Raw genomic sequence first — 11759 nt, forward strand, 5'->3', positions numbered from 1 at the left:
AGATTTACGAATTGATAGGTGGTCGCGTTTTGTTTGGCCGCACGTCTTTGCGCCAGAAGACTCTGGAGCATTGAGTTTCCTTCTCTTAAAGGATTAGTCTTCACGATGGCCACCAAGAGACTAAGGAGGGGTCGCTATCCTGGCGACATACAGCTGGTAGTTTCAACCAGGAGCGCGTCCTGCAAGCAGAGCAGGATTCTGGCGCACTGACCTACATCCGCCCGCATTGAAGAGACGCTGATTTAGTTTAAAGAGAGTTCTGTCGGAGTTTCTATAGTTTCTTCTCTATTTAAATCTGTGTTATATACCGATCCTGTCTTTTCACGTCTGTCAGGTTTTTTTTGTTTAAGACGTAACAATGACGACTGAGAATTCTCAGCAGCAGCTGGACCCGCCGCCACCTCTCAGATCCAGCCCTGCATCCAGTGGCATGCACTCGGTGGTTCAGAGCGCACAGACAGTGCTGGAGAGCACAAATGCCACAGGCACCAAAAGCAAAAAGTCGAATTCAGGCATGAGACGCCCTGAAAAACCACCTTACTCTTATATAGCTCTCATAGTAATGGCGATCCAGAGCTCTCCGACCAAGAGATTAACACTGAGTGAAATTTATCAGTTTCTTCAGGCTCGTTTCCCGTTTTTTAGAGGCTCCTATCAGGGCTGGAAAAATTCTGTAAGACATAATTTGTCTCTAAACGAGTGTTTCATTAAACTTCCTAAGGGCCTCGGGCGGCCGGGCAAAGGCCATTATTGGACAATTGATCCCGGGAGCGAGTTTATGTTTGAGGAGGGCTCCTTTCGACGCCGACCACGGGGTTTCCGAAGGAAATGTCAGGCTCTTAAACCTATGTACCGTATGATGAATGGAATCGGCTTCGGAGCTTCTATGCTGCCCCAAAATTTTGACTTCCAATCCCCCTCGGCGTCCCTGGCCTGTCACGCTAACGGTTACAATCTGGACATGATGACCAACGCTGTGCCTGGCGTACATGCGGGCTACGACGGCCTTAGTGCAAGTCACCATGTCTCACACATGTCTTCTAGCCCGGGCTCTACATACATGACGGCATGCCAGGTCACCCCAAACGGTGAATACGGCCCAGACAGCAGCAATAGTCCGCTTCATTCACCACCGACGATGGCCGGCTCTTTGGAGTGCCATTCGCCGTATGGAGCCGCCTCGGCGCACTGGGCTTCATCTGGTGTGTCTCCTTATATAAAACAGCAGCCATTGTCCTCCAGCAGCCCGAGCTCCTCTGGATTACACTCGAGTATGACTCCCTATTCTCTGGAGCAGAGCTATTTGCATCATAACGGCAGAGACTCGGCTGACATCTCAGGTAAAAATTGCTCATTGTGACTGACCATAATGTCTCGATGTAATTTTTCCAGGTAAATAAGTGAATGAATGATTAAAAAATATATTCGGAATTAAGGTAATATTAAACAAGCAAACAAGTCGCTTTCAGTAAGAATCGGTTTGAATGCAGGACAATTTAATTGCACAAATCGAACCTAAATCAGCAAATTTCAGACGACTCATTGAACTATATATGCTCGTCTACGGTGCTAGATTAAGGGATTACGTAGGTAATTTATATATGAGAATTTACAATGATTTTACATTTCATTGTATAGGATTATTGTGTATTTACATTATGTGTGTGTGTGTGTGTGTGTGTGTGTGTGTGTGTGTGTGTGTGTGTGTGTGTGTGTGTGTGTGTGTGTGTGTGTGTGTGTGTGTGTGTGTGTGTGTATATATGTATAAATACAATATACACACACAAACAATATACTACATCATATTTTGTTTAAGAAAACAGCAGATTCTTGACGCAGAATAAGTTTGTGTGTGGTGTGGGATTTTCCTAAATTTTTAAAAGTTAAGAAAACAACACAGTCTCTGCTAAGATTTGTAATAAAAACTGTTTAAAAAGCTGGTAAAAAAGAAACCATTGCATAAAACCATACGAAAAAATGCGCTGTATTAAGTGCACGGGAAGGAATGGCGTATCATATGGAATTTTGCGTAAGTATTTATATGCACTTCATGGGAATGGGTTGAGGTAGGGATTTGTTTTACAAGAGGTGCGCACAGGCTTCGAAAAATGTGTTGTTTAGATATTTGTGCTAAATTTGGGTCTTTATCTGCCACACAAACATAGAACGTTTAACCATACCATTCATATAAAGTAATATAAGTCATTTTGTAAATAATAATAATATACTGTTACAAACAAAACAAAGATGAGAGGAAGTTTGGTAATAATTAAACCGCAATAATTTGAAAGTCGAGCAAATTTAAAATGTTATTGTGTCTTAATAACCTCAAACAATAAAAATGACAGTTCATGACAAGTATTCGTCTGAAGAGTAACATAAATTGTTGGATAAATTCTATATAGATTTTGTTTAGCGTGCGGGTATAACGAATAAAGTCTTGCGACTTTTAACTTAATCGCCTTTCAAATTTGTAAATTGATAAAAAGTAAATAATAATATTAATATAATAAACATGATGATTTCACTCAATGCAAATAAATATAAAATAATAGTTTTTTCGATACAGATTTTTTTCCAGATATTAATAATTATATAACTTTTTTTGCAGTAGGAATGTCTCGATACCAAACCCACACCTCTCCGGTCTGTGACAGAAAAGACTTTGTGTTGAATTTCAACGGCATTACGTCATTTCATCCAACCACCAGTGGATCATACTATCATCATCAACTACATCATCACCAAGGAGTCTGTCAAGATGTGAAGCCATGCGTTATGTAAACTATGGCAAGAAGATAATAAATAAAGCATGAGCTCGCGATTAACAGATTGAGTGCTTGAGGCACAGTAATCTATGAAGAAACTAAAAAAAACAAAAACGCAATGAATGCGTTTATCAATCAGTGTGACAGGAAAAATATGAAGGAGCAAAGGAATTTATCGACACTTAGGACTGTATATGGAGAAATAACGTTTTTTTCATTGAGGTTTAGGCATATTCATTATTGTGAAACAAACCTCAAAACGTCTGCAAATGTGGAAACAATGCTTAACCAAACTGTTTTTATCATAGTTCATAATCAACAGCTTTCTGTTTTAATTACATTTCTTGTGTGAATAAGAAACATTTTTACAATAACTGAGCTTAATAAAGGCCCGGTTAACACCGATATTTTCGTTTCATTAACAGCACAATTGAGAACGTAAAACTCTACAAATCATAGGTATGGTCAAGTCCCACTCCCAGTTATCTTTGTCTGAATCTTGTGTGCTTCTATTTGACAGCTCTTAAAAGATTATACCTCCGATTTTTAGAGGGGTAAATATCAGTTTTGAAATCACATATAAAAAGGGAACAGACTTAAGAATATCGTATTAAAATAATACTGCACTTTTGTTGGCTTAACAAGTTGACAAAATACATGTAGAGTAATAAAACTATGTATTCTCAGAAAACAGTGTATTTATTTGTTTTGTGATCAACAGTTTATAGATTTTTCCCCATGGCAATACGATTAAGACTCTCTTAAGGCACTTAACCAGTTTAACAAACTCTAAATGAAGCTTACGAAATGAAATGTACTAACTATATTTTAAGCAATACAAAAATTGTCCAAAACGTTACATGCAGCTCTTTTTTAACGTGAGTAGGTTCGTCTTTGAAATATTTTGACCGGCAATTGAAAGAATTTATTGTTTTTAGTTTCTTCTTTTCTTTTCTATTTTGCCTTATTTTTATCATGTAAATGGTTTGTTATAAGGTACGGTCCTTATGTAAAAATAAAATAAACAATGGTAAATCAAAAAGACACAAAGATAATAAGCAGACAGTTTTATGATAAATTCTTTTAATATGATTAACTCTTTTCAACTTTTAATATCATAATTACCTAAATCATGACATTTAACTTAATTTCAAATTAAGTTTTTTAGTTTTATACATAAATATAAGTGACGCTGTTTGTTGACTTACGTTTATGACACAATAAATTACACAAAAAATTTCAGCCGACTCATTTGAACTATGTAGATTAGGCTGGTTAATAGATAAGGTAATTTATATTTATTAACTATATAACTATATTGGAATTTGCATTTATAGAAAATAATTTGTGTGTGTGTGTGTATTATTTACACACACATTTACATATTTACATTTTTATCACTGTATCACATTTCGTTTAAGAAAATAGAAAATCATGATATTTTAACTTAAGCATTCGTCTGGTTTTATATATAAATATAGGTGACGTTGTGACTTGTTTATGACAATATGAAATACACAAATCATATTATGAATAAGAATAACCCATGAGAATAATCAAATAAATAGAAACAAATCGAATGTCATGCGCTTAATATTAACTCCTTAACCCAGAATTATTCTACTGCACTGAAAAAAATACGCTGGATTTACTTAAAAATATAGTGCATCATTTTGGCATTCATTTTTAAGCAAGTATTACATGGAATTTTAGGAAATTTATCCAACTGCTTAAAATTTCAAGTAAAACTTACTTAAAAAAGTTAAAAGGAAAAAGTATGCATTATATTTTTTAGTTAATCCAGGGTATTTTTTTACAGTGTGTTTTGAAGCTAGTGATGACTTAATTTAATCACGGTACAATGCCGCCATCTAGGGTTGTACCCAATGTTCCCCCTATATCTGTTTAGCTATATATATAGGCTTAAAGCTTTTAAAGACGGTTTTATTTTAATTCAGGTTCTAAATTTAATATTAGCTTTAATTCTGTTGCTCCTTTAGCCTTCTTTAAACTTTAAATCTCAGTTAGAGATTAACTTTAATTTAAAACAAAAACTAATGTGGAGCAAAATGATCTCAGACAGACATCGGTCTCATATGGTATTTGTTATAAATTAAAATATGGATAAAGTAAGTTAGTTGGTTGATCAGACTTATATTAACAATCAAGGAGCGGTTTAAAATAACAAAGTTACATTTTACGTGCATGAGCTGTTTATTTCCTTTTAATAAAATTTTTAGTTACACGGGAGAATTCATTGTGGCAGGACAAAATTTAATCGCAGGTGAACGTTTTAATCTATGAATTGTTAATCGGTTTTTAAAAGAACGTGTTTAACCCGTTAAAATTTTTTTCTGATTAACAAACTCTAAGGGGTGGTTTCCCGGACAGAGATTAGTTTAAGACAGGACTAGGCCCATAGTTTAATTAGGAAATATAACTAGTTTTAACAAACATGCCTTACTAAAAACATACGTGGTGCATAGCGTTCATTTTGAGGAAAAACAAAGGGTACTGATGTATTTTAAGATGTGTTAGTGCAATTTGTTTTCATGTTATACAGCTCTTACATTTATTTATAGAAATTATTTATATGAAATATAATCTCTGTCCGGCAAACCGCCCTTATATGTTAATCCTTGTGTGTGGAATAGGTCTTACGTGCTTTATTGTACATCCATACATATAAAATATTATTGGTGTTAAACAATTAATAAAACATTATTTGTAGTGTTAATGAACGTAAACAGTGCAGTATATGTCCATAGGAAATTCGAAACATGAGCTGCTTAGATTAAATAAGCCAATGACAGTTAGTGAATCCAAATAAAAAAATTATAAATAAAAAATTATAAATAAACGTTAAATGCACATTAACGAGTTTCGGTTAAATTCGTACGACGTGAATCGTAAAAATGTAGGCCTACGAATATTTAAAAAAAAAAAACAATAATGAAGCCTCACCGATAAGCCCGAAAGCAGAACGTATACTGTTTATAAGTTTCCCATTTTTTTCTGTTTTTTAATGGTTTGGGGTTAGGGGGAACGTTAAGGACGTATTACACGTTAACACTGCGTGCTGTATGCAAATCATGAGAATTGGCTGAACGTATAAAGAAAATTTTGAATTCACTCGAATTAGTCACCACTTAATATACTTCTAAATAGCCGAAAAATCGCGACGTGAATGACTGCTAACTTTAGATAACATTAGTTAACATAGAAAGAGACATAGATAACAGTAAGGAACATACAAAAACAGTATTTAACTTGTGTTTATTAGGCTATTTATAGACTTCATTGTCTATAAATGAAAATGCTGAATGAAAATGTATTTATTAAAAAAAGAAATCAGAATTACAGAAAACAGGAAAACAAAAAACAAAAAAAAATAATACAAGTAAATATATAGAATAGAATATATGGCATGCCAAAACATTATAAACCTTTTCTGTTAATATAATAGATAACAGGTGTCGCATTGAATTCCTTTCCAGCTTAAATAAGAGCATTTCAAGAATTTTCTCTTTAGTGGAATTCCCAATAATCCCATGAACAGGAATTTAACATCCATAGAGAATTTGCTGTAATACCATGAAATATACATTAACATTACATTCTGATAAAAGTAAAGTAGTAAAAGTCTTTATGAATGTAATTAGATCATTATAATATAAATAATAATAATTACAAAACAATAAGCTATTCAGTCTTCAATTAGGCTTATTTAATAACTTACCACTCATTTAAATTGAGCATTGGAAGTGGTTATGCACCAAAAAGGCTGATTTGCTTACTTCTGATTTTAAGGACAGTCAGGAAAGGGGAAAAACCCCTGTGTAACTTTACAGCGATGTTATATCAAAGATTTCATTCAGGTAATGTTTATGTATTTGTCATTGTTATCTTTGCATAAAACACAAAACACATCTGAGCAACTTGCCCATCTAAAACCGAGCCTTTTTGTATGAATACAAATCTGATGTGACATCCACTGCCAAGAGAAGTGAAATGTTGCCACCTTGTGGTCCCAAAATAAAAAGCTCTTTTCTGTAGTCAGGCCAGGATGCCAAAAATCAGCGTTAGCTAGTGTCAGAAAAGGTCATCAGAGAAGTTTAACTTTAATTTTTTAATAATTGTTTAACTACTAAATAAACTAACACAGCTATTTAGAAATAATATGCATAACTGTTTTACTTTCTGATTAAATTTAAATGATCTATAATGCTCAGTTAGATATTGCGGAAAGCACAGCAATTACTGTATAGTATATGTCTTTGAAAGAGTTGTCTTAACTTTCTATTCCTGATCAAAGATACGCAAAAGCTCACAGTTGCTGTTCCACGTGGATTTGTCAAAAACAGTTTAATAGAAAGTTCAGAGATATTGTACATTAATTGACCAACAGAAAAGGGAGACCCAGACTTTAAAAAAAAAACTTACCTGGGAATTGTATTCAGAATAAAAAAACCTACAAATCTCCCAGGTGTGTCTTATTTTGTTATCTCTTCAGTAGTGATGGGCAGGGCAGAGCGAGGCTTCATGAAACACTGAAACAGATGAAGCAAATTTGCCGTATTTCTCGAAACATCAATCCAAAACCGCCTCCACAGTGACACCTAGCAGGCCCGGTACTAGGCTTGCTGGACTGGGGGGGCAGTCAGGATTTTTGGGTGGGCAGCCATTTCTCGACTAAAATGATTCATACACTAAAATTATGGATGTTTCAATCCAATATTACTTTGCATGTCTTATAATAAAAGGCAATTTATATGTCATTTTGCACGTTCACATTTTAAAAGTAGATGCAATTAGATTAATGATTTATAATGTTATAATGATTACACTAGTTTGACACATTTAGTCACAGTTAATGAAATCAGGCAAGCAGGTGATATAAATATAAAGCTGTACATATAGCTATATTTTATTAATGTTTACACTGCATTTAATCTATTATTTCACTTATAGATAAATTAAAGCCATTCTTATACCTACCCTACCCAACATATGCCTTTATTCTAAATAAACACTTGTTAGGAACTTTATTTCCACTTCTCAAACATTTTCTTCATGTAAAATAATGTATTTTCAATGTGATAAGCTGTATTTTCATTAATTCCTGACCCTATCATTGCTGCTGCATCAACCTCAAATATCACAACAAAGCACAATGCTTTAAATAATATATTGTTGCATCATGTAAGCAATTTGACATGCATGACAAATTCGTCAAAGGTTATCCTGTTTGCCTATAACAGCACCAGACAAAAGCACAAGCCCTAAAATACTGTAAGTGTGATTTGCGACGACACCAAAGATAAATCACACTGCTTTGTTTATAACACAGCAAATTAGATATTATAATACAACGCAACATTATAAAATACAACGTTTTACCTTACGATGACCTTGCGGAGTGAAAGCTCCTCCTGAACTTAAAAGTCTGTAGATTTTTGCGTGTGAAGTTTTTCTCAAACGCGAGCTGAATGAGCTGATGAATGACAATGACAAAACCGCTAAAATTTGATTTTAAAACTGCACTGCACGCGATGCTCAGCTGTTACAATACTGTATATATTTACTGTATAACCATCTTATATCATTTATATCTACTATATAGTATGCCACAACCAAACTGCATATTCTAATTTTAATAAACAGAACTACGTCTAAAACAAACACATTAAATGGTGCTGGAGACTTGCCATTGGCTGTTGTATTTGCATGAATAAATAATGAGGTGAGTCTAAGAAAGGATAAGGGGCTATTTTGGGCATGTTTTACTATAAAAAAAGTTTTAATTTAATATGTGTTGGGTTATTACGTTTATGTAATACTAAATTGCATTGTTTTTGATATATATTTTAAAGATGCGTTTTTTTTTTAGTTACCGTCATAGAGAATAGTAGTGCTTTTCCTGTGACTTAAATACTGCTGAAAAGGCCTCCACGGTTTGAATAAGCTAATCAGACGTTAGTGGGCGGGAGCTGTGAACGCTAGCGCTTGCCTAAAGAAGCCGTGTTTTGTGTAAAGAGACTCCGTTATTTTAAGGTTGGCTGGACATTTTTGGGGGGGCACAAGGAAAATCTGGGGGGGCAATGCCCCCCCCCCAGCCCCCCTGTAGACCCGGCCCTGACACCTAGTGGTCACCTGCACGTGAAACAGCCTTAGCAATGATGATTCAGAAACACGCCGACAATTGTAGCCATTGCCCAAATCCATCACTATGCTCACCACCACAATTGTAGAAATGTAACCTTTGCTCCTTCCTCATATTTACCACATTCATGATTACCACACATCTCGCACATCGTTGTTTGCCTCTGCAAACTGCATTAGCATGCCCATACTTCTGGCTTTAAAAACATGTTAGAGGAGGAGGAACATATTGTCTAAAAGGGTAGCTTATGCAGCCTCTTTCTGGCATTTTCCCCTGGTCAAACTGCAGCATAACCGAAACACTGTCAGTTCTTTCTTTATTTTAACATATTGAAGCCTTTTCACTTCAATAACTTTCCCTCCTTCAATGCAAGATTCAAGATTTTTATTTGTCACATACACAGTTATATGCAAATACAACCTGTAGTAAAATGTAAGTCTGGTACTGTATGCTCTTTAAGACTGTGCAACAAAAAAAATGAAAAAATATACAATATATACAACTAAGTTAGGGGAAAAAAATGTGTATGTGATGTTTTTCCTTTTTTTTGCGTCCGCTTCAAGTAGCCTGCCAGTAGAAGACAATGGATAGGAGCATTCACAAAACTTGATAAAAAACATTGGAATTACCACACCCGTGACATACTGTATAACCCAGTGGGAGGATGAACTTAATAAGAGGCCTGATAACACGTACTGTATGAAGATATGTTTAATTATTTCGTGTTGTCGCTCGGAGTTGACGGGTCTTTGATGCGCAACTACAAAAGCACGGAGGCATGTCAGTAGCTGTATAGTGGGAAAGTAGGTTGAGTGTTTGTCCATGAAACAGAGCAAGAATTTGTCTTTTTAAAAGCAGATGTACATCCTAGTCAAAGTGGAGCAAATCACTCTGCCTGGGTCCTTAAAACAAAAAACGGGAGAATTGAGACTGCTGGTTGCTCTTATATCACAGGAGAGGGCAGCTGTGATCCTCTGGAATGTAAGTTTGCTTTATTACACTCTTAACTGATAAATACAAAAAGGATTTTTAACGGCTACTAACATTATGATACCATTATTTGCATACTGTTTATTTAGCTATGATACCGATTTTTTTATTCATAAGCCCCATAAATGCCTCGATGTTTAGTAGTTACTGTAGTAAAGTAGGTAAATGTTTTAGGAGAAAGGGCATCCAGTTAACTAAAATAATGCATTCTACAATGACCAGTATAACTAAAACATTTGTTACACGTTGGGTAGGATGTTGTATCAGTCTGACATTTGTGTACATTTTAATAAAAGTTTTGTTAAAAAGGACTTTCAATGGTTTTCTTAATCATTAGAATGGTAATTCAGTCTAGTCAGTACAAACTTTAATCAATTGTTAAGAGGCATCTTGGTCAAAGGTAAGTAAGCTAATACAAGTATAAACTACTTAATTTTCATGAATTGGTATTGAAAATATACAATTAGTTGTGTTAACCACTTTAAAGTTATAGTTAACCCAACTATGACAATTCAGTCTTTTTCTCGTTGTTTCAAACATAAATTATTTCCTTTCTTCAGGGTAACACAATTTTAACCTCAATCACAATTTACCGTATTATGGACAGAGTGACCATTAATAATAATAAATAGAAAATGCATTTTTGGAGGAACTGCGAAAGTGTGCTTGCTCTGGTGCAGCCGATTTAGTTTTTTTTTAATCTTGTGCATCCTCACATTGGAGTCCCAAGTTCATGTACAAAGTTTGGTTTCAATACATGAAAGCGTTCCTGAGATATGAACTTACGCAAGCACTTACGCAATTTTGCAAGCACACTTAATAATACATTTAATTAATATAGCGCTTTTGAATAGACTCAAAGTCGCTTTACTGTCATATTTAACCAATGACAGTGTTTAGCCCTGTTATGTACTTTAGACACAGTTTTTAAATAACAGTAATCCATAAAATGGTGAGTCTGCGAGTCCTCAGTGATGATTGACAGCTGTGTCTTAACAGCTAGTATTATTATTATTTTTTAATTACATGAGTAAAATCTCACATTTTCGATGGAGCATCATTAAGATGAGTACAACATAAATGAACAGTAATTGCTAATGAAACCATGTCAGTCAAAGACCTGTTAAATAAAGTAATGCAAACTGTATTAGTGCTGTAATTAATATGCATAACTATTATATTTACATTTGTTGGCAGGTTCAGAATGCAGCATCAAAGGGACTGATAGGAAGTTCACATACAAGCAGCGGCACTGGAACTCAGGGACACAGTGCAATTTAGCCCCAAAGAGGCTGCAGAGATACTTTTAAGCACCACAAACTTATAGATGTTTTGCCTGGGTTGCCAGCTGATGTTTCTCCATCAATACCAACAAAACCTGCATTCAGATCCCACAGTGAGCTGAGGAACGCCATATCAGACGTTCATTTACCTTTAAGAAGCCTTCTCCACAAATGCATGTTAGCTGAACCTGTATTAATTCCAGTAAACACCACATAGCAGCTGGAATCTCATGGTGAGCATGGCCCTGAAATGCAATGTCATAAATGCATGTCATTTTATAACAAGTATGTCAACCTTAATGAGGATAAATTAACCAGGTTGGAAGATGTCACCAAAACACAAAGTGCATCTCATGTGTGTTACGGTGCATAAATATTGCGATTAACTGCAAGCACTGCCAAATAGGTGCCTTTGCTTGTGTCCACCAAGCCCGACAATTTTCTACGAGAGCATTTTTTTCCAGGTTCCATGGAAATTCTGCTACTCAGCATTGTAGGAAATGGCTTTTGCATGGATTGAGAGCTCTGGGTATGTTGTTGAAAAAAAGGAATGGT

General features: G+C 35.0%; 1 protein-coding gene across 2 annotated transcripts; it reads left to right on the top strand.

The window, feature by feature from the left end:
- Positions 1-3417, top strand: foxf2a (forkhead box F2a). 2 transcript variants are annotated; one of them, XM_065275806.1, is made up of 2 exons: positions 1-1340; positions 2612-3417. In XM_065275806.1, the coding sequence occupies exons 1-2, from the start codon at positions 359-361 to the stop codon at positions 2782-2784; spliced, it is 1155 nt and encodes a 384-aa protein (XP_065131878.1). In that variant the 5' UTR covers positions 1-358; the 3' UTR covers positions 2785-3417. The 2 variants fall into 2 exon arrangements, with proteins under 2 accessions (XP_065131878.1, XP_065131880.1); XM_065275808.1 differs by having other exon boundaries at positions 2615-3417.
- Positions 3418-11759: the final 8342 nt, after the last annotated feature.

Source organism: Paramisgurnus dabryanus, chromosome 6 (genome assembly GCF_030506205.2).
Source record: "Paramisgurnus dabryanus chromosome 6, PD_genome_1.1, whole genome shotgun sequence".
In the NCBI taxonomy this organism is placed as follows: Eukaryota; Metazoa; Chordata; class Actinopteri; order Cypriniformes; family Cobitidae; genus Paramisgurnus; species Paramisgurnus dabryanus.

Bases quoted from the DNA above. Each gene is read 5' to 3' on its own strand.
- foxf2a (XM_065275806.1), top strand. From the start codon at position 359: ATGACGACTGAGAATTCTCAGCAGCAGCTGGACCCGCCGCCACCTCTC. The intron at 1,341-2,611 runs GTAAAAATTGCT...CTTTTTTTGCAG, and splicing joins AGACTCGGCTGACATCTCAG to TAGGAATGTCTCGATACCAA.